The 24,165-nt window shown below is 42.8% G+C and overlaps 1 protein-coding gene and 1 long non-coding RNA gene across 2 annotated transcripts in view; both read left to right on the forward strand.

The window, feature by feature from the left end:
• Positions 1-20,929, forward strand: part of mfsd14ba (major facilitator superfamily domain containing 14Ba) — a 25,220-nt gene extending 4,291 nt beyond the window's left edge. Inside the window, exons 5-12 of the mRNA XM_079524569.1 lie at positions 1,075-1,189; positions 4,236-4,454; positions 5,208-5,321; positions 5,798-5,869; positions 6,479-6,591; positions 8,065-8,162; positions 13,318-13,484; positions 18,509-20,929. Of these exons, the coding sequence (XP_079380695.1) occupies positions 1,075-1,189; positions 4,236-4,454; positions 5,208-5,321; positions 5,798-5,869; positions 6,479-6,591; positions 8,065-8,162; positions 13,318-13,484; positions 18,509-18,772 (1,162 nt within the window). The 3' untranslated portion in view covers positions 18,773-20,929. The remainder of the gene's footprint in view (positions 1-1,074; positions 1,190-4,235; positions 4,455-5,207; positions 5,322-5,797; positions 5,870-6,478; positions 6,592-8,064; positions 8,163-13,317; positions 13,485-18,508) is intronic.
• A 1,508-nt stretch (positions 20,930-22,437) lies between these two features.
• Positions 22,438-23,418, forward strand: LOC306939961. The gene is made up of 2 exons (XR_013791953.1): positions 22,438-22,645; positions 22,982-23,418. It is a non-coding gene; the product is annotated as an uncharacterized lncRNA (long non-coding RNA).
• The last annotated feature ends 747 nt before the right edge of the window (positions 23,419-24,165 follow it).

The following is a 24,165-nucleotide window of genomic DNA, read 5'->3' on the forward strand; positions in this document are numbered from 1 at the left end:
TATATAAATAAAAAAACAGTACTGGGTTTGGTGATGTTCTATATTGTCTGAATCACCATTGTTTGTGTTTGTTTAAGTACTAAAAGAGTGATGATGAGTGCTGTTTCAGTGTACAATGTAAGTCTATGAGAAGCATAGTTTGAATTATCAATTTCTAATCACTGGAGCAATTATTTTGGATTTCTTGTCTACATTTGGAGATACATCATGGCAAGGTAACTACACTACCCAAAACGCTACCAAAGTAGTCTTGCACTTTAAGTAAAAGTATCAATACTGCACTGTACTGTTACAGTAAAAGTCCGGAATTCAAATTTGAATTGAGTAAAAGTGCTAAAGTATTGGTATTAAAATGTAGGCTACTTAAACTCCCAAAAGTAGAAAGTACTGATTATGCAGAATGTCCCATTTCAAGTTTTCAAGTTTAAGTAATAATACAAGTAATTAACAACTAAGTAAAGTAAAAGTAAAAGTGCCTCAGAACTGTAAATGTACCTAGTTACTTTACATCACTGGATTTTGTCCTAGTAATTATTAATTATTTTCAATAAATTATTTCATTATGTTTTTTCAAGGATGCATCAAGGAGTCCTGTATGTCCATGAAATCCATGAAGTACATGCATTATCATTTATTAATGTCTCCCCATTCATTAGAAGGACAATATTTTAGTGACAGCGGTGGCCGAACGGATTGCGGAGCGTTCTTGATACCAAAAGGTCGCCAGTTTGAATCAGCGGTCCGACACGTTAAAATTACCACCGCTGAAGTGCCCTTGAACAAGGCATTGAACCACTACGATGAAATGTTCTATGAGCAGGGCCTGGCTGGAAACAAGTTCTTGAGCTTAGCCCAGATACCCTGGGTAAATATAGTAATCATTTCATTTCATTTCATCAGTCACCAGAAGCAGGGACATGTTTTACAATGAGTCTAATGTGGAGTTTGAAGTTGAATAGGCTTAACCATGGCAACCAATGCAAGATATGGCAGAGGGCCTGAATGCTCGTGTTTCATCTCCCTGTAATCATTTTGTGTATATTCATATTCATTTTGTGTCTTTGTCTCTTTCAGGTGGTATTTTGCCATGATCGCCATGTCAGGAGCATTTTCCGTCACCTTCTCCGTCATCTTTGCCTATGTAGCCGACGTGACGGATGAGACAGAGCGGAGTAGCGCGTATGGTCTGGTAGGACTGATCGCTAACCTTATGTTTTCTTGTACAGCATAAGCCAGCGGAATTTTCATTTCCGATTGTTTTCGAGTCTTATGAGCGAGTACAAAAGTGCGTGAACAGTAATCGATTTATATTATAAAAGGCGTGAAGCGGCGATTTCGGCGCTGTGCGCCATATGAAAATCGCTGTGAAAAGGCGATATCGGCGGTCAATGAGTTAATGTTCTATTCTAATCAGTTTTTTATAAAAAATACTATTCGAGTGTAGCTACGTGTTTTCCAAACAGTAGAGGACAACAGTGGGCATCTGTGCTAGTGCGCGTCTTCTGGTCATGTGGTTCAAGGCTCAAGGTTGTACTTTATTGTTACATCTTGTGTACAGGTACATAAGAGTAAAACTTATTTTTGTTTCGCTTCCTTTGGACAATGCAGCAGCATATATATATAATATAATATCAAACAGCAAACACAGCAAAACACGGCAAAAAAAGAGCACAAAAAAAGAGCAAACAACTAGTAGAAAAAGAGTATCATACTGTATGCATGTTTTCCTTGTAGTAGCAAAGTTAGGTTAACTTTTTGTGTACAACTTCACAGTAGGCTATGTTCCATAAATATACAAGACATTTAGTTTAAAAGGTGCAATTCAAGCTTAATAGTGCGAGAATGTGCACATGAGGTACAGGAGTTTTGTTTTCAGCTGGCAACTTGTGAGCTCAAAATGCGTGAATTTGCGCCGCGTTTGCATTTTGAGCTTGCAGATCTGCTACTTTTGATGCTTTTGTGTGATCAAGTAGGGTGTAAATGGCCTGGGCCGGCCGAGCGGCCCGGTCCCGATCCCGACGACCTTTGCTGCGTTCTTTCCCCCCCATATCTTTCCCCCTTTCCTGTCAAACTACTGTAATCTATCAATAAAAGGCAAAAGACCCTTACTTGTATCAGATGTGGTAAAGACAAAGGTACACTTTTCCATTGTCTGTGGGCATGCCCAAGAGTGAAAGAATTCTGGGAAGAAGTAAGGAGGGAGATTCAGAAGATATTGTTGATAAATATTGAGCTTGACCAGAAACTGTTTCTATTAGGTCTTTACCCACCTGGCCATAAGATTCAGAGTAGCGAACAAAGATTTCTAGATTTATGTTTACTACAAGCCAAAAGGGCTATAGCTTTATCGTGGAAAAAGATAGGCAAACCCAGTATTGCTCAGTGGTTTAGGGAGCTGTCATTGTGTCTTCCTCTGGAAAGAATCACTTATACTTTGAAAAATAAACAAGAGATGTTTGATAAGATATGGGGACGGTTTATCCAATATATTACGGTTAATGATTTATCTTATTTAATGGTGGAAACTGAAAATGTCTAATTGTATTCTCTGCAACTATTTGGTCTTGTGGCCATAAGGACTCTGTTGTTGTTACCAGTCTAAGTGCCCTTATTTTAATATACTGTATGTACTGTATGTTTGTTTTGTTTTGTTTTTTAAGTAATTGTATTGTCTGATGTATTATGTATTGTTCTGTTGTATTGTCTGTTTGTACAAAAAAAGAAAAATGCAATAAGACCCCAAAAAGATATAAAAAACAAAACAAAGTAGGGCGTACATTTATGGAAGAAACCCAAACAGTCAAAAGGTTTCGGCCCGACATCGACAATATCTAATGTCTATATCATGTGTAATCATGTGATGCTTTGATCTTAATCTGCACTGTTGGATGTAAATCAGGCGTTGCAGATTTTGACAATGACAACATGGATGAAATGGCGACAGTGTGCGCAGTATAAACTGTGCAACACTATGTCTGTGACGGACAATACTTCCAATAATGATGACCTAATTTTGGAGACTTCACAGTGTCTCTGAGGATGGTGCAAGTAGGAGGAGAGAGTCGGGTACTTTAAGGACATACAAGTCAGTACAAGTCAGTTGAGCTGTTGCTGAGAGCAATTTCAATAAAAGGCCCTATATGAGAAAGCCTGATTGTTCAAAATTGAATTTCATGTTGTAGGACCTTTAAAACAACAGCTTTGAACCAGTGTATATAATAACATAAAATACTAAGAGTAAAACAATATGCAATAAACAGGCGAAGAGCACATTGAGGGTGCAACAACGCATAGACACATTGCCTAACGGAAACGATCAAGGCTCTCCACTCCGCTGTATGCATTACAAAGCTGTGGTATAGTCACTGCTATACTGTACTTTGACAACACTATTCGATCATTTTTGGGGAATTATATTCTGAGCATTTCACTCGTGTTAAATTAGAATAAATTAAGCAAGCAACCTCACACCAACAACATTGTTCCAAGGCTTTGGTGGGATTTGATTGTCAGTGGGAAAGTGCAAAGATGATTCTTGTTGAGTTCTATGAGTTTGAATGTAAATAATTTGAGGAGGAAAGCAAAACTCCATGGGCCAGATCGGGCTCAATTTGTGCTCTTTCAGAGTTAAATTGAAACTGTAGATGTTACTGTGCACTAGTGAAAGAAGTCACACTTCAACCAGACTGGATGGGAATTGGATAGCTTGATACCAAACACCTACGCTCTGGTTCTTATTTCTTCACCTGCAGAGTCCCATCTAGTGCGCTTAACCCATTAAGGACGGGACCGCATCTGTGTCACTTTAGCTTTTAACCACTTTTAACCATTAATTTATACTTTAGCTGTTGAAAAATAGCAAATCTACAAGCCTGTATATCTGCTTCATTTGAAAATTTGTGAAAATGTGTGCAATTCTTTGAATATTCTTTCACAGCGAACGTTTTTAACTCAAATATTTGCTTGTTGGGGTCCCTGAAACAACATATTTTCAAATGGGGATCGGCTGCCAATTACATATAATTCTGGGGGTCCTTGACATGAAATTGTTTGAGAACCACTGACATAGAAACATAGGTTTTTCAGAAAACTGTCAGGATTTAGAAGACATTTTGTAAAATCAAATCAAATAATTCACTCCTTTCTTTCCGTCTCTCTTACTCTCTCTCTCTCTCTCTCTCTCTCTTACTCTCTCTCTTTCTCTCTCTCTCTCTCTCTCTCTCTGTCTGGTCCAGGTGTCGGCTACCTTTGCGGCCAGCCTTGTGACCAGTCCCTCGATAGGGGCCTACCTGTCGGCGTGTTACGGGGACAACCTGGTGGTGCTGGTGGCCACTCTGATAGCGCTGGCGGACATCTGTTTCATCCTACTGGCCGTGCCGGAGTCGCTGCCCGAAAAGATGAGGCTCAACACCTGGGGAGCACCCATATCCTGGGAGCAGGCTGACCCTTTCATTGTGAGTATGAGGCCTACTGACCACCTTGAATGGGTGGGTGGATGGATGGATGGATGGATGGATGGATGGATGGATGTACCAGTGTTCATTTTGACAGCAAATGTTGATTTCATTGTCTTTTGAATAAATTAATAAATAAATAAAAATAAATAAAGTCACCTGAAATGTTTTGGTTTTAGTCTAGTTTTAGTCGACTAATCAGTTGATTTTTTGGCGGGCCTTGATGGCTGTTTTTACACTTGTTGCATGCTGAAAATAGACTGTGATGCGTTTTGAGCTTGTAGAGCTGCTATTTTCCGAGTGCAACAACCGAGCGCAACCAACCATAAAATCTTTTCTCCACTAGTCCATCCCTAACATTTTAGCCTATGTTTTATTTGTTGACAAAATCGTCATTTTTCTTTGGTTTTTGTCAGTGAAAAAAGTTAGTCAACTAATATTTTTAGTCCTGGTTTTAGTTGATTAAATCAACTAATGGATTGACTGGATGATTCATGTGTCATCTTACTGGTTCTCTCCTTGCCAGTGGTGGAAAAATACTCAAATTCTAAGTATCAATACTGCAGTGTAGAAATACTCCGTTACAAGGCAAGATAAATTCTAAATTTTAAGAGTAAAAGTACAAAAGTATTGGTATCAAACTGTACTTGCACATTACACATCATCAAAGTGGCTCAAAAAATGCAGAATAAATAATGGGCCTTGACATGACAAGGGTTGAAAACCACTGCTTTACACCACCACTCCTTGCAGGCTCTGAGGAAGGTGGGCAAGGACCCGACAGTCCTGCTCATCTGTATCACAGTGTTCCTGTCGTACCTGCCGGAAGCCGGACAATACTCCAGCTTCTTCCTCTACCTGAGACAGGTAACACTATTCATACCAGTGTTGATTTTGGTAGCAAATTTAGATTTTTTTTTTAGATTTTAGTTTTATTCATAGTCTTTGGAATAAAACTTAGTTTTAGTCACATTTTAAACTTTTACTGGCCTTACTTCAGTCATGCGAGTGCTAGGGGGTCCAAGACCCCCTGTTGAAGACCCCTGCACTAGTGTATTTGTTTGTTCGTGGTAGATGAGTTTCTTGGTGGTCATCATAACCTAGAGATGTCTCTCTAAACAAGCAAAGAAAACAGACAGACAGGCATGGCGTGGATGTTGTTGTGGGCTACCAGTACGTACCCCTGACACGCCTGGTAAATCTCTTAACCCGGAGATTTACCCAAAAATATATTTAAATAACCGAACCAAAACAAAGCCCCAAATCAGCACGTGTATGTTCAGCAGCAGATATCACATATCTTTTGGAAAGTGTGAACAATATCTTTCTTCCCCTATCTCCAGGTCCTTAACTTCTCCTCCACAACCATCGCTGTGTTCATTGGTGTGGTGGGCATCTTGAGCATTGTAGCACAGGTAGGAATGAACCACTTCAATCCATTAAGATCTGACACCAGATTCTACAAATGTCTTCTAAATCCTGACAGTTTTCAACAACAAAAAATTTTTCTATGTCAGTGGTGCTCAAACTATTTCATGTCAAGGACCCCGCAAATTATATGTATTTGGCTGCTGACCTACATTTGAAAATATTTAGTTTCAGGAACCCCCAGAAGCAAATATTTGAGTTAAAAATGTTCGCTTTAAAGTGTCCCTTTTAAGGTGTCGAACTACCTACCTACCTGAAGTCTCTGAATTGGCTTTCATAACCACTGGCTTCCTTTAAAAGTTGAAATGCTATTATAATTATAATAATCTCCCTCCCTGTCCATATCTCTCTCTCTCTCTCTCTCTCTCTCTCTCTCTCTCTCTCCCCCTCTCTCTCTCTCTCTCTCTCTCTCTAAAAAAATGTTTTTTAATATTATTGTGAGTACCCAAAGCATGTAATTTCTAGAAATGTCCTGAAGAATATGTGAGTGTACACAAAAGATTCAATAAAGACTTTGTTAAAGGTCTCTCTCTCTCTCTCTCTCTCTCTCTCTCTCTCTCTCTCTCTCTCTCTCTCTCTCTCTCTCTCTCTCTCAGACTCTAGTTCTAACTCTGCTGATGAGGACTATTGGTAATAAGAACACAGTTCTCTTGGGTCTGGGCTTCCAGATTCTACAACTTTTCTGGTATGGCTTTGGATCAGAACCATGGTGAGTCTTTTATTATTTATTTTTGTGTGTGTGTGTGTGTGTGTGTGTGTGTGTGTGTGTGTGTGTGTGTGTGTGTGTGTGTGCGTGTGTGCGTGCGTGCGTGCGTGCGTGCGTGCGTGCGTGCGTGCGTGCGTGCGTGCGTGCGGAATACTCCACTGTCATATTACAGTAAATATGACATGATCAAGTTGTAAACTTGATCAATTCTTTTTTTAACGTGTAACAGAATTACGCAAGTGATACCAAACGTGTCAAATGGGCCTATGACTAGCTTACAGAGGTCAATCAATATGTCTGTGGTAAAGACCTTTAAATAGTTTTTCCTATCCACTCTTACTTATGTGACCATTTTACCATCAATCATTTCAACTTAGGGTTCATGTCCTTTGATATATTGCACTGTATTCTGATAGTAATCGTTGCTATACAGTGTATACAGTATACAGTGTTCAGTAACATGTTTTGTTACTGGTGCCCAAATCGAAAAAATGCGGAAGTAGACCGTTCTTCCGGGTGCTTCAAAACGCCACTGAGCAACTTCAAATTTAAATGAATAGCAGGGGGCGGGGCAGTCCGCCCAATATCCTTTATAACTCTATGGCCCGGAGGGGCGAAGCCCCCTATAGGGTTTCTACCGTCTTTTCTTCTTCCGCCACTTTTTTGCAGTTCTGGCAGTTCTGTGCGGTCGCTTTCCACGGAATTCGGCAACATGGTAGAGGGTCCGGACCTCAAATTTGAGGTCCGGGTTTTTCGCCAGTAGGTAGTGGCAGCTTCAACGTTGGATAGCCTTACTGTGGTTTATGTTTATGGTAATAGTATGTCCGTGTGGCAAAATGGAATTTTGACAAAAATCAAGAGTTCCCACTGTGAGCCGTGGTACTCAGGCATGTCCTTGAGGCCACTTCCCCCTAGTGGCAGAGGAGAGAATGGCTGCTGTAGTTTCTGGGCTCCATGCAGTTACAGTGCATGTGATTCATCATCTCTGGTGCTCCCAGTTTGCTGCTGTGGTGGTGATGATAACAGGCACCTGTGATCGAGTGTTCCTTTTACTGTAGGTCTGCAAACACAGTAGGTGTGCAGTGACATCCTGCGTGCGCGTGTGTGTGTGTGTGTGTGTGTGTGTGTGTGTGTGTGTGTGTGTGTGTGTGTGTGTGTGTGTGTTCGTCGACTAATACTTATTATGACATAAATTTGTTCATCGACTACCTTTTTTCACTGACGAAAACTAAATGAAAACTAAGCTATGATGACTAGAGCTAAGACTAAATATATTGACAATTTCGACTAAAATGTTAGGAAGGGACTAGTGGACAAGATATCCAGTATAAGTAATTTTACACTTGGTTGCATGCTGAAAATAGCAGATCTACAAGCTCAAAGTGCATCGCGCTGCGAGCTTGTATCAGTCATTAAGATGGCATCAAGGCCCGCCAAAATACATTTACATCAACACTGTGTGTGTGCGTGTTACAGGATGATGTGGGCAGCAGGAGCGGTAGCAGCCATGTCTTCCATAACCTTCCCAGCCGTCTCTGCCTTGGTGTCTCGCTCCGCTGACTCCGATAAGCAAGGTGAGGGAAATTGTACTTCATTTTATTGTACTTAAAGCACACATTGCAGCGGTCACTCGATCCTGTAGGTTTACACTCTATAACATTCGAAGGATTAGACCCTTCCTCACCCAGGACTAGGAGTCAGTCCATCTAGTTATCCAGTCATCAGTCATATCAAAGCTTGACTATTCTCTCTCCTTCCTGGATTACCGGCATGTGCACTCCAAATGATCCAGAATGCTGCAGCTCTCTTTGTCTTCAACCAGCCAAATTTCTCACATGTCTCCCCCCTTCTCCGCTCCCACCATTGGCTCCCGGTTGCTGCCTGCACAGAGTACAAAACTCTGATGCTGGCATTCAAAGCAACCAAATGTATGGCACCCCCATATCTTAAAAGTCTGATCGGACCCTACAACACAGTAGTTTCATTGTACAGATATTCTACTGTTAGACGGATGTTAGGTTCTTAGGTTCCTTCTTGATTTTTAATGTATTTGACGTATTACCATGTGTTGTTCTTGCTTACTGTACTGTAAATCGCTCTGGATTAAGGTCTAAATGCCTAAATTGTAAATTGTAAGTACCGTACTTGAGTACATGTTCTTAGTTACTTTCCACCACTGCTACTGCTACTACTACTACTACTTATATGTATAGTGTCATTATATATAGATATGTTCTAGTTACGTTCTTAGCTTACGCATGTTTCTTGATAAATGCTGTTTATATATGTGATGTATTCCCATGCTTTTTGTTCTTGCTTAATGTAAATCGCTCTGGATTAAGAGCGTCTGCTAAATGCCTAAATTGTACTACTACTACTATAATTACTACTGCTACTACTACTAGTACTACTATAATTAATACTGCTACTACTACTACTACTATAATTACTACTGCTACTCAGTGTTGTTCAAGTTACTTTTAAAAAGTAATTAGTTATAGTTATAGTTACTAGTTTGAAAACGTAACTAATTACTTTACTAGTTTCTAAATTATGAAAGTAACTAGTTAATAGTTACTTTACTTTACTTTATAAAAATAATCACACCCGTGTGAACTGAGTGGTGCAACTACACATTTATTGTTATAGTTACTATGTAATTCAGGGTCTTTTGATTTTTCCATATCGTCTTCTAAAGTGAAATATCTCCAATCTGATCTTTTGCCACTATGCCTAACATCTGTTGAGGAATAACTATAAAGATTGATTATATAGAGACTGATTCACTCTGACGTGATATCTGTGATGTCAGTGATGTCACATACTAACCATAGCAACCATGCACGTTTTTTTGGTTGCTAACCATAGCAACCATGCTCGTTTTTTTGGTACGAACAAACACGGGTACACGGGTACAAAGCCAGTTGTTGGAGTGGTTTGCACCACTCAAAAATAAAGGTTTAAAACAAAATATTTACTAAGATTTTCCAATTCAGACACATTGTTTTCAAGGAAAAAATATTCCCTACAGTCACTGGTCCAGTTGTGGTGTGTTTTAAGATCTACTCTTAACACTTATGCCAATAGTACAATATCCATAATCACAGACAATATCCAGTCTAATGATATGGATATAATACTGATGCCCTGCCCATGCACAGGCTTAAAGTAATTACCATATGTTACCCAATGTTGACCAATCATCATTATGATGACGTTATGACCTGTGGAAGCCACTTTCTCTTTCTCATGTGGAATGTGTTTCACTCTGGGAGTGCACTCAGCACACCGTGTCAGTTTATGACAGACTCCGCGCTGGCAGGAGAGGAGACTGTTCTTTTGGATTACATTACATAACGTGGGTAACTACTAACTCACCCATTGAAAACACAGTAACTATAATGGCATTACTGAAACAAGTTACAGCAAAAAGTAGTTGTTGGTTGTCATGGCTGCAGTTCCCACCTGATGTCGTGTGGGAGTTCAGACTGTTCCAGATCGTACTGAATAACCGCTAGCTTGCATAATGTCTTCAGGCTAGGACTCAGGTCTAAGATGAAAGTGCCATCAGCAGTAGTGCTTATGTTGTCTCTGCGTTTGAATCCTCCAAAGAGGATGATACGATATCCCACAATGCAACAGCACATATTATACATTGGACCCGGGCCTTTCCCTTTGGGCTCAACCTTCTTCCAGGAGAAGGTCTCTGGACTGAATTTCCACAGATCATTGAAGGTCTGGTTATTGTAACCATGGCCACCAAATATGTACAGCTCTCCACTGTAGGTAAAGGTTGAATGACCCCAACGTCCTTCTGGAACAAGCTGTGCAGAAGGCATGCTCAGCCAGAGGTCGGTCTCTGTGTCAAACACTCTGAAGGTGTTGAAATACACCCCCTGGTCCCCCAAGCCCCCAAATACAAACATCTTTGTTCCGATGATGACACAGTGCACCAACAGGTGACCTGTTGGTGGAGATCCTCTGGTGTTAATTAAGGACCAGACCATTGTGCTGGTGTCCAACTTGTACATGTCATTAGTGCCTCCAGTCAGGTTGTGTCCTCCATAGATAAACATGACCTTCCCCAACACAAAGGCTGAGTGGCCGCACCTCCCCGCTGGAACAGTTCCAGAAACCCTGCTGGGTTTGAACCACACGTGGGCGTCCACATCAAATGCATAAAGCTCATTGTAGTGCTGAAACCAGAAGCCTCCCCAGATGTAGACTGTATCTTCTATCAGAACAGCTGTGTGGCTGTGGCGCTTGGATGGAACCTCAAGGTGACCGTCTCCTCTTCCAGGACTCACTGGAGGTAACTTCTTCCAGCATAAAGACATTGTGTTGAAGACATGGATGCCAAATATCATCCCTCGACCACAGAAGCCTCCAAAGGAATAAAGTTTGTTCCTCACTGCTACAGCAGCATAACTGCTTTTACATAGCGGTGGTCCTCCTTTTTTGGAAACAGTCCAAGAAAACATCACCCTGTCCTGTCCTGTCCTGTCCTGTCCTGTCCTGTCCTGTCCTGTCCTGTCCTGTCCTGGCCAATTTGTGCAGCCACTCCTGGTCTGCGCCTTTTGACTGCAACACTGTTCATTCACACTTACTGGAAATTGTTGATATATGAAGCCCCATTTCCAGTTTAAGTCTAAACACAAACAAGTCACATGTAATCAGATCTTTATACAAATGGGACTTTAACCACATGATTCAAATCTGTTTTCAGGAGATCCTCTCAGTCTGAACGCAGTAACCTGATCTAAATTGGATTCCATGTGTTTAGACTAATTTAAACAAATCAGATTCCAATCTGGATGTGGCACAGATCTGATTCAGGCTGGATTTGGCTGCCAGTGTGAAATGAGTCTGTTCACACAGATCTGTGACAGATCCGATCTGGTCTCTTGAAAATGCAGTGTGAACAGTCTGGTCAAAAGATCAGTCTGTCGTTCTGTCTTAATTCTCCACAAATCTCTGTGACTGGAATTTTACTATAATCAGCAGTGTCAATTCCTTGTGCTTATTAATAATTGTCTAGTCAAAGAAGTTATTAGATTTGCACGAGTGAGGCTGTGTTGGAGCTACTGGACACAAAACAACCCGGCCTCTGTATCAAATATAATGCTATATTTCAAGGCAGCAACGTGTGTCGCTCTTCCATGGCCATGGGCCATAACATAGTGTAAATCACTGGGCATAATGTTAAATGGATAATGGATCTCTTAAAGGCAATGGCAGGTGGCGGGAGGTGGACGCTTTTCAGACAGGGCATTAGTCCGACATGCGGACTAGCGTCTGCTCCCGTGCTTGCGGTTATGGTTAGGTTAGGAGAACACATTTTACGGGGCCACACCTCTCACACAGGAAAAAGGGCCCCTGCCGCAAGATGGAGCCCATACTGTACTGGGCAACTGAGAGAGAGAGAGAGAGAGGGGGGGGGGGTAACTGAATTAGTTAAAATGGCTTGGGCCATAAGCCCTTATATGTGTGTGTGTGTGTGTGTGTGTGCGTGCGTGCGTGCGTGCGTGTCACACCATGACTACTACAGGTTGGGGCGCCTGTTCAGCAGGGGGCGGTGTGCCTCCTCAAGCAGCTGACATTAAGTAGACAACAATGTGTATCATTGGAGAAATGGGGTAGTCTACTTCAAGGCCAAAGAGCAGCAGGGGGCATTATGAATAATAAACTTAGGACAGGCACGAACATTTTTTAGACATGGGTGAAACAACCGGAAGCTTATGACGTCAGCCAGTAAATATGCAATTTAAGCCTGATTTAAGCAGTTGTTGAACCCCTGTCTAAAAGTTTGCCGTGACTGTCCTAAGTTTATCATTTGTAGCTAGCCAGAAATACCTTTACTATTTGGAAACGGTACTGCTAAAAGGGTTTCGCCACTGTTTTTGGGCAACTCAAACCCTGTTCTACCGATGCAGGGATATCTGACATGGAACCTCTTCTCGGAGCTAAGAGCGTAGAGTTAGGTACCAAAGGGAGTACGGACCGACCTAGCTCTGGTCTATAGCGATAGCCCTAATGCTTTTAATTCTGCCTTAAAAGCATTAGCGCTATGGACCAGAGCTACATCAACCCTGAGGGGGATAGACAAGAGATAAATTCTAGATTAATATGGCAACGTACAGTATCCATAACAGAGTAGACCAGGGGTGCCCAAAAGGTAGATCATGATCTACCACAAAGGCTGTGCAGGTAGGCCGCATGACTGCCACAAAAATATTAATAATTTAAATAAAATAAAAACTATTTTTGGCATATGCCACTTAAATTAAGGTGACTTGATTGATTGACATCAACAAGGGCCTGCCAGCTCAAACCCACAATGCAATATTTGTTTTCAAGATGTTGCACAAAATGTCAGTAGCATTACAAAGTTATATACAAAAAAGAAAAGAAATGCCCCAATTATTTCCCATTCTGCATTTGTCTAATATCATGTGCTACTACTACTAGTACTACTATAATTAATACTGCTACTACTAGTACTACTATAATTAATACTGCTACTACTAGTACTACTATAATTAATACTGCTACTACTAGTACTACTATAATTAATACTGCTACTACTAGTACTACTATAATTAATACTGCTACTACTAGTACTACTATAATTAATACTGCTACTACTACTATAATTACTACTGCTACTACTATTATTACCATTTTTACTACCCTGTAAGCGTTGTGTGCGTGTGTGTGTTTTGCCCCCAGGTCTTGTCCAGGGGATGATAACTGGCATTAGAGGACTGTGCAACGGTTTGGGACCGGCTCTCTACGGATTTATCTTCTTCCTGTTCAACGTCGACCTCAACACCGACGTCGACCCGATACAAGGAGAATACGTAGTGGACCCCATTCCCAGAGACAGTCCTACAGAGGTAACGACAGCATCACACGCTATGGGCACATTTATAAGCACACGTTATGACTTCAGTTAGACACATTCGTCAGGAATAATCGTTTATTGCGATGCTATTGCGTTCAGTTTGGATTATAGGTATATACGAGTATAGGATTATTTATTCGGCATTTGAGCCACGGACCACCATTATAGTCATTTAATATAGTTTCATATAATATAATAGTTCATTATTTTAATATTGTCTAATAGGATTATATAATTTAAAATAAGTGTACTTTTTTATAATACCTCATAATTTCATTAATTGAATGCAATTAAAGCTCTTCTTCCCTTCCGTGCCTATCGAAAATAGATTTTCTTTTTTTAATTGATTTATGTATTTGGTTTCATTTGACACCCTCAAGAGTTAAAGATCCCCCCACCCCCACCCCACGGTGGGGGTGGCTTCATCCTTATGTCCTGTCCGATACACAGCTCAGGCAGATCCCTGGCCGATTTATCATACCAGAGCTTGGCCGTCTGGTGTTTCATCCGCAGCTTGTCCGGGACCCCCGTAACCACGCTCGGCTCCAAGAGCACGTCAGCAACCGGGAGTGGGGTCCTCAGCCTACGAGACATCAGTCTCTGCGCAGGGCTGCTGAGCAGGCCCTGCGTGGGCGTGTTCCTCCACTGCAAGATTGCCAGCCACGGGTCATTACCCGCACTGGTTGCCTTCCTGCATAGGCTTTTCACTATCTTCACGGCCGACTCGGCCTTTCCATTTGACTTTGGGTATCTGGGCGAGGACTTGACGTGTTCAAAGTCCCATTCTTTAGCAAACCTCCTGAACGTTTCGCAGTCAAACTGAGCACTACAGTCAGAAATCACCCGGTCCGGCTGACCATGACGTGCAAACTGAGCCTTGCACCTCAGCACTGTAGTCCCTGCCGACAGATCTGGGAGCAGCTCTATTTCCCAGAAATCTGAATAATGGTCAATCATGATCAAGAAGTCCTTGCCAGCCTGTTTGAACAGATCCATGCTGAGTATCTGCCACGGTCGTGTTGGGAGTGCGTGTGACATCATTGTCTCCCGCTGTTGTCCATGTGCGTACTCATTGCATGCTGAGCACTGGCTCACATAGTCCTTGATCTCACCGTGCATGTTGGGCCAGTACAGCGTGTCCCTGGCCTGTCTGTAGCAGGCATCTCCGCCTACATGGCTGGCATGAATGCGTTTCAACATTTCTGCACGCATTGACTTAGGAACTATGACACGCTGGCTTTTGAAAAGCACACCATCTTGTGCGCTGATCTCGTCCCTGATCGACCAGTATTCCCTGATTGCCAGAGGAGCATCCTCCCGGCAGTCTGGCCAGCCCCGGAGCACCACCGCTTGCAGTAACTGAAGATTCCCATCATCCTGAGTGTGTCGCTTGATCTGGCTCAGCCGCTGCCTGGTAACGTTGAGATACTCCGCCTGATTAATTTATTCAGCGTCCGCCTGTGCCCTCTGCAGGCAGCAGATGGTTTGTTTTGTGTATTTAGCGCCTGCCCCCTGTGATGGAGCCGTGGCCCTGCTCAAGGTGTCGCTGATGTGCATATCGGGCCCTGGTTTGTACACCACCCTGAGATTGTATGCTTGAAGTGTGAGCAACATGCTCTGGAGCCGTTTGGGTGCTGTGAGAAGGGGCTTGGTGAATATCGAGATGAATGGCTTGTGGTCCGTTTCTGCTGTTATCTCCTCCCGCCCATACAAATAATAATGAAAACGCTGGCATGCGAACACTATACTCAGACATTCTTTCTCTATTTGCGCATAGTTCTGCTCAGTCTGAGTAAGTGCTCGTGACGCAAAGCTCACTGGCTGACTCTCCTGTAGCAAGCAGCAGCCCAGTCCCTTCTGACTCGCGTCACTCTGGATGGTGACCGGCTTGGTCACGTCGTAGTATCGCAGGATCGGGGCTGTAGTAACGAGTCTCTTGATATCCTCGACTGCAGCGTCGTGCTTGGGCAGCCAATGCCATGGGACGTCCTTGTCCAACAGCCTCCGTAGTGGCTCACATACCTCAGAGAGGCACGGCCTTGGCATCTTCGGGGTGAGGCATGTCACGGACTGCCCTAATTTTCCGCTCTGAGTCCATCCGCCGATAGAATGTGTCCATGAAACTTGACCTCTCTGACCCTGAATTGTAGTTTCCTTAAGCTCAGTCTCAGCCTAACCTCCCTGCACCTCTGCATGAGTGCTAAACGTTTGGTGTCATGGTCCTGTATAGCCTGCTCATCTGTCTCCCCGCACCCCACAATCAAAATATCATCCGCTATTGGTTCTACCCCACTCAGCCCTGTCAGTAGTTTGTATTGGTTCTACCCCACTCAGCCCTGTCAGTAGTTTGTATTGGTTCTACCCCACTCAGCCCTGTCAGTAGCTCATGCTGCTTTCTCTGGTATATTTCTGGGGCCACGGACACCCCAAAAGGCAGTTTTAACCAGCGCTTCCTGCCCCATGGTGTCCAGAATGTGGTAAATGGTAAATGGTGCATTTATATAGCGCCTTTATCCAAGGCGCTTTACATAGATTGTGCATTACATTCACCCATTCATACACCGATTGCGGCGGAAGCCATGCAAGGTACCAACCAGCACATCGGGAGCAATTTGGGGTTCAGTGTCTTGCCCAAGGACACTTCGACATGTAGACAGGAGGAGCCGGGATTCGAACCGCCGACCCATGGATCATTGGACGACCTGCTCTACCTCCTGAGCCACAGTCGCCCCTACGTAGTGTAACTACTCTCTTCATCTAGTTTACACTGCAAGAAAGCATCTCGTGCATCTACAAGGGTGAAAATACGTGCCCTGGGCAGCTTGTATAACACATCTTCAAGTGTCGGCATTATGTAGTGAGACCTCTTCAAAGCCTGATTTAGTGACTTGGGGTCTATGCAAATTCTCAACTTCTCTGGCTGTCTGACGATCACCATATTGCTAATCCACTCAGTAGGTTTCGTCACAGGGGTTAAATGGCCATCCCTCTCATATTTGTCTAACTGAGCCTTGACTGCCTCTCTGAGAGCCACTGGGACATTGCGCGGGGAAGCCTGCACTGGGGCTACATCCGCATGTAGCTCAAAATGAACATCCCCTGGTAGTGACTCGACTGGATCATTGAAAACGTCACTGTATGTCTGCACGAGGTGCTGTCTGGTTAGTGGCTCTGTGCTGCTGTGTCCTACCATAAGAAGCTCCTCTGGGATGGTGAAGTGCATCAGACCTAAGCGGGCCTCTGCCCGCTTCTCACAATTTCGAACTGTAACTTGTGTGCTTTACCCCTCACTACACATTCTGTGTGAAATATGCCTACTGAGTGCATCGATTGGCCTGAATACAGCACTAACCTGGTCTGGCTTGGTAGTAGCTTTGCCTCAGGAGCAAGTCTTCTCATGTCTTTTATGCCCATCACATCACATGTGCCCCTGAATCTAGCTGGCATCTCTGAAACCCTCCATTCATTTTTACGTTGGCAAACCATTTCCTCCCACGTCCCTGAACTGACCCTATGCTCTCTGCCGTGTATATATGGGCCTCTGCGTTGGACCTGTCCATGTCCTCCTCGTGCACTTCAGCGTCTGCTGCATGTAGCTGTCGTGTGGCTTGGCCTCTCTTCATACACACCTTGGCAAAATGATTTGCTGTGCCACAGTGGCACGTCCGCGCCTGTGCATGTTGCCGCAGAATCTGCATGTAGAACTATCATTAGCACCTGGGGCCTGATATCGAACCCTGTCCGAGCGTTCCTGCCTTGGTGGGACTCGTGGACGACGGCCATCCGTCGCATGCACTGTCTCTAGAGACCTGTCCTGTGTGATTGCCTGTATTCTCATGTCTGTCATCTCTGCAGCTCGACATATTTCTATGGCTGATGCCAGTGTGAGATCCTTCTGTCTGAGAAGACGGCGACGCACACTCTCATCACTCACACCCAGCACCAGTCTGTCTCTTATTAACTCCTCTCTGAGTTGTCCATACTCACAGGAAGCAGCCTTCTCCCTCAGCTTTGTGACAAATGCATCAATGGGCTCTCCTTCATCTTGCTTGCAGATTCCAAAAATGTATCTCTCGAATATGACATTTCTAGCTGGTTTGAAATATCCCTCCAAGGCGTCGAGAATAACTGTCACGTCCTTCCCTTGCTCCGTCGTGAGTCCTAAATTATGCTTGTATATATGACGACATTCACTGCCCATCACTCTTCGCAGAGTTGCTGCCTGTACCTCCTTTGCCTTTTCTGTTAATCCCGTTGCAAGTAAATAATCTTCAAACTCTGCTCTGAAATTGTCCCAGTTACTTGCCAGATCGCCGCTCATCTTCAGCTCCTCCGGTGGTGGTATGTTTGCTGCCATCGTGGTGTTGTTTTATGCTAGCTTGTTGCTAACAGCTGTTCTGCCGGTCTTTTCCTTTTCCGTCTGTTCCTTCTTTTCTTTTCTTTTTTTCAACTTCACGCCGGGTCCCGCACCGAAGCACAATACTCTTCACTTAATCCATTGAGACCTGGAACACATCCATGTCACGTTAGCGTTTAACCACATTATCCATTAACCCATTTTGGGGCGGGAACCCGTTTTGGTGTTTTAAACATTGTTATCATTTAGCTATTGAAAAATAGCAGATCTACAAGCTCATAGCGTGCCACCGAGTGGCGCGCTATGAACTTGTAGATCTGCTATTTTTGAAAAATCGTTAAAATGTGCCTCAAATCTTTCCGAAAATTGTCATGATTTAGAAAACTTTTTTTTTTTAATTTCGACGTCAGGCCTGAATGGGTTAAACTGCACTTGGGTTTAGCCACTTCTGACATCATGTTTGTGTATGTATAAATCAGGAGACACGAGACAGTAGTATGTACTCTAGTGTGACTGTATTAGAACTGCTGCATGGATGTCAACATCACAACTTCCCCCAATGCTGCTGGGGCATACCATTATAAAGGGGGGTGGTTTCCACTCCCTGTAACAGATGCATTTTGCATCTCACAGTTTTTTTTCTTTCTCCCTCTCCATAGAGAGCTCTCATCCCGGGTCCTCCCTTCCTGTTGGGCGCCTGCATTGTTTGCGTCGCCTTCCTGGTGGCTCTCTTCATCCCCGAGAAGCCCTCGCCGCCGCCGACCTCGCCGCCCCACGACAAGCCCCACTCGGACGGCAAAGACTCCATGTCGTCATTGGCCGGCGTCCACGTCAACACGCCCCTTCCGGGAAGCGACGAAGAGTCTCCGCCCTCCGCAAGCGACGAGGACTTTGAGCCATTGCTACACGATAGTATAGTTTGACTGACAGACACATACTGTAAAAAAGAAAAGGGGCCAATGTTCTCGTGCCAGTGGGCTGGTTTTGAACAGGAAAGCGGGGAAAAGGCCAACATCAGATTAGCTGAAGGTCGGAGGAAGAAATAGGAATTCTTCGTCCGGTGGGAGGAACTACCACTGTTGCTTGGATAGCACGGAGGGAAGCCGACCCTAGTGAGATACAGATGGGGGAAATATAACATTTCTTTGACCAAAGGGAGGGACCAAAACATGGCAAACAATAATGCACAGCATTCTTTGGTTCAGAAGGAGAAGCGAGAGGACAGGACAGCAGCACGCTACCAATGACCACCTTGTGACTGACAGAGAGACCAACGCTTTGCAAGACCAACGCACTCATTTGACTCTTTGATTAACAAAGAGTCTGACCAGGGCCATAAATGTGTCCTTTTTCATGGCAAAGTGGATTATGTGAGTGTTGCGTGCGTTACGCCTGTATCTCCAGAAAAGATTGCGATAAAGTTAATTTAACTCTGAGAGTGTACAAATAACACGTGCGCCCATAATGTTCCATTTGCACACTTTGCAGAGTTGCAAACGGATAAATGAACACTTTTTACTGTGAAGAGATAGAGGAGAGGAAATTTGATTTCCTTCCCACATGTCCCTGCAAACATACACACGTACGCGTCATACACATACAAGAATGTTGCACACTTTTGAAGCTTCTGTTTTAGTAAAACAGGAAAGGATGTGTTTTTACCTTAAATCGTATCATGTGTATACTTTATTGATTCTGTATTTTTATTTATACACTTTTCTGTACAAATGAAGCAATTCTCTAAAATAATACCAGAAGATGTGTTTATATATTTGTTTTTGTTTTGTTTTTGTATTTTTTAAGACGTGAATTTCTACTCTCTTTGAGTATACACAGTACTGTACTGTACCTTACCTCCAGTGACGGTAGAAGTTTAAAAAAAAAGAAAAAATAAGAAGAAAGAAAGAAAGAAAGAAAGAAAGAAAGAAAGAAATAGCAATACCACAATGCAGAAATGCTCTGTTACAACTAAAAGTCCTGCATTCACATTTTTACTTGAGTAAAAGAGTACTGAAGTATTATTACCAAACATAAAAGTACTGAGTATGCAGAATCATGTCCATGTCATGTCCATTCAGGCTTTAAGATTTAGCCTACTACGGTGCTTTTTGTTGACTGTAGTGTTTTTCCTTTTACTGCGTTTTTATTTTTTTCCTTTCCATTGATAACAGCGTATCACTTGATCATACTTGAAATATACAATGGAGAAACTACCACGAGATATAGGAAAAGGTTCCAGGAAACCTAATTCAATTGTTATTACCATTATGTGAATGGCACAGTTTGATCATAATGTTGTGAGCCTTATGTCGGGTTGGACATTTTATTTTTTCAAAATGTACTGTATTTGAACTGCTCAGACTAGCCTTGCATGTGTTGTGGTAGTTGAAGCGTTGTCTGTGGATAAGGAGTTGGCTTTGGCTACGAGTCGTGAGGAACTTATGGTCCGTCCTGCGTCGTTCAATGGGCTCTATGCACACACGCCATTTTGGAAAGAACTTGGGACCCCTGCCCTGCCATCCCTACTTCCTTCACAGTTGTTTGATGATACTAATGAAGGCTCTGTTCCATTCTGGTCCAACAGAGCCAGGGTGCTGCTATTGTGCATGTTGGCTCACTGGCTACACCAGTAGGTCTCAAAGTGTCCTTGGGAGGGTTTCAAATGGCCCCGGCGTACGTACGGGTGTGTAACTCTGAGAGTGTACAAATGGAACCAAATGGACCCGTATTTTGAAATAAAAAAGTTTGAGAACCACTGCACACTAAATTAGTATCATTGTTAACACCTGAAGGAAGTAGGGAAGCGGCCCGGAAGTAGGAAGAGTTTCTGTATGCATAGATCCCATTAGCATGGTAGAGCAGAGGTTCTCAACCTTTCCAGGCCGTAACCTCCCTCAAAATAATCATATTTGACCTGGGGACAGCCTGACAAGCACTTGGAAATGTAGGAGTTGAGGCATTACATTTATTTTGACCATAGATACATTTTGTGAAAATAGCAGATCTGCAAGTTCACAACGACTCGCAAAGAGTTATTAAAAAAGTCCTTAAAGTGTCACATAACTGTCATCTGGGGACCGCAAAATTACAAATCAGGATTTTATGGCTGCTGGGGACAGGGATTACATTCTCTGTGCAGTGGCTCGAGAAGCAAGAGGCTGCATTCGCTTCATTTGCGGCACAGTTGTAAGGATTTCAATGATATTTAGTCCCATCAATATCTGTCAAAATGAGGATTTAACCACTTGAACCCTAATACCCCAAGGGCTCTATACTAGGTCCGCTAGTATCAACTTCTACATGAAATATCTTTGCAAAGAAATAGCCGATCTATAAGTAGTAGATCTTGTAGATCTGCTATTTTCACTGAATGTTCGTGACAGAATAGTAACGCTAGGGTTTGAATGGTTAAGCGATGGGAAGGGTTTAAGCGATTGATGAAATGACAGACAGAAAGGGAGCAGGAATCATACTCGTACTAGTCTCGCGTTGCCAGACTGTTGCCTCTCGCAATCTTCGAATGCTTCTGTCATACAGTCTGGAGCAACGGAAGCTCTATCATGTGTAAGCGAAAAAGCGGAAGTGGAGACACTTTTTGGATTTCGGGAGATGTAGTTCCAAACTGAGATTGTGGAATAGTTGTCTGGCTACGTGAGACTATGCTCGTACCCACACACTTTGTTTTGGACCTGGGGTCTCTAATGGACTATTTGGCTGCCTCAACATCAACTCAACTGCCTGCATGCACGGTGCATCAGCCTGAATCAAATGGTTCTGAGGTGACACACACACACACACACACACACACACACACACAGGGCAGAAAAACGAGATTAAAAATGTTTTAAAATAAATCATTGTCTATATGAGGAAAGAGTATATCAAAAGATTCTTAGTGTTTGTATCTTTATGAGATTTGTGTCACAGAGCTTTGCCGAACCTTTGTACCAAGCCTGTCAGAGAGAGACAGAGACAGAGAGAGAGAGAATTATTTATGTGATGATAATGTGTATGGTTATGTGTCTGCATACTATTGTAATATAATGTGTATTTATGTATGAAACACTTGACTCCAGACATGTCTCCTTGACTGCCGAATTATTTAGGAGCAGCTGATGATCTTGTTGGCCCTACACAGAAAGGAAATGCACAGCCCTCTATGTAACCTTAGTTTCATTGCATACAAACACATTGATTTTTGTTTCCCACTGTGGCCATTTTATAAATGTTTATTGATTTAGGTAAGAAGATGTAGTAGAGGGTTGCTCGCAGAGCCATTCTGCTCACTCCTAAAATGGATACGATTGTGTCTAGTTTGGTATTGCGTTATTTATGATCAACATATGGATGTGGTGTGTTATATATAAAAAATATCACACCCGTGTGAACTGAGTGGTGCAAGGTCTTATATAGCCTGATCAGCTCTTATATAGCCTGATCAGCACTTATATAGCCTGATCAGCTGTGGTCTGACGTAATGTCAGTGACCATGGTAACCATGCTCACCTGTGCACGGACACGTACACAGGTACACAAACATAGATACAGACAAAGCTGGTTGTTGGAGTGGTTTGCACCACTCAAAAAAGGATAATGACATGATAATTATTATGTGGTCATGATGATATCCAATGTGCCTGCTAGAAATTGGGCTCAGTTCAGTTTTAACTCAGTTATTTAGAGCAAATACCGTAGTAGATGACAAATATTGTCATTTCTAATCCATAAGAAGCAGGACTGAGTTTAAATTGAATGGAATTAAATCAAATTCACTCCCGATTTTTTTGGGCTGTTGTGTATAATGGCTTGTGAATAATGGTACTTGTTCTAAATGGTACCAATATTTGAAGTAGCCTAGTTTTACGCAATTTAAGGTAATCACAGGATAATACTTTTACATGACTTTTTTATTGGAAATGCTGTGTGTGTGGAGCTCCAGCCAGACATGTATTGTACAAGTATTAGGTCAAGTATTGTACAAGTATTAGGTCTATTATATTCCACCAGCTGTTATCTGGTTCTCAGCATTGGTCCTATGGGGGATCAAGATTAGGCCAACTTCTATTCTGCCGGCCGTTCATTGCATTCACTTGCAGTATTCTGCGTATAGGCAACCCAGGACCAGAATTGAGAACCAGTGATTATTTTATTTTGTGTGCCAATGTGTTATTCCGGTTTGAACATTACACAGTAGAATTCTCAGTGTTCATTTAACAGAGAGTGTACAAATGGAACAGCAAAGGGTCCATTTGGTCCTATTTGTGCACTCTCAGGGGTACATTAACAGGATTTGTACTGTGTGAGGAAAGGGCATGTTCAACATGTACTGTATTTTGGTAGTCATTAATGTGGGCAACACCCATCATTTATGGATGTTGTGATAACATGGTAAACAACATAATATTGTCTAAGAACTAAGTACAGTAGTTATACAAATGACTGAAATTGTAAACAATTGTAGGTGGATTGGATGATGGGTTTTCTGAATTGAAATGTAAGTGTAAATAACACCTCTGTCATGTCGACTGGAAATATGAGCGAGCTGTTAAAATAAATGAATACACTAGTCCGAAGTTGATTGGGCTTAATTTACATTAGGCTGCTAACCTCGGGAACCCGGGTGATTTGGTTTACTACGCTAAATGGGGCATTTTTATATAATATAGTGCCATAGACTGTGCATTACATTGCATTACATTCACCCATTCACACACCGATGGCAGAGCAGAGGAAACCATGCAAGGCACCAACCTGCACATCAGGAGCAATTAGGGGTTCAGAGTCTTGCTCAAGGACACTTCGACAGCAACTCTGGGGGAGCCCGGGTTCAAACTGGGAACCTTGCGGTTGGCCATCCGGCCACTCTACCCCTGAGCCACTGCCGCCCCTACTACTGGTGCTACTGCTGGTGAAGAAACAGATAGCAGAGACAACAGAGGATCTGATGCATATCATGCATTGTCTTAGGCTACATAATAATAATAATAATAACTAGAAAAAGTGCCCTTCTGGGCACAGGTCTCCACCAGGGCAGGTCAGGTTGTGGCCTCCTGGTGGCGCTATAATAGGCCAATGTGAAAAGGTTGCCATTTCTTCATACGCCTTTGATGGCAATTGGATGATTTGAGGCATTTTGTTCCAAAAAGGTGTTGCAAAAATCAACCTGTTGGTGGCGCTATAACAGGCCAATGTGAAAAGGGTGGGATATATTCCTCAGCCTAGTAAGAAAATGTGTGAAAGAGTTCACGTAAATTGCATGCTGCGTTCATGATTTGAGGCTTTTGTTCAAAACGGGGCAATCTTGCAAACTGTGAAA

The sequence above is a fragment of the Electrona antarctica genome (genome assembly GCF_951216825.1).
Source record: "Electrona antarctica genome assembly, chromosome: 16".
Classification (NCBI taxonomy): Eukaryota; Metazoa; Chordata; class Actinopteri; order Myctophiformes; family Myctophidae; genus Electrona; species Electrona antarctica.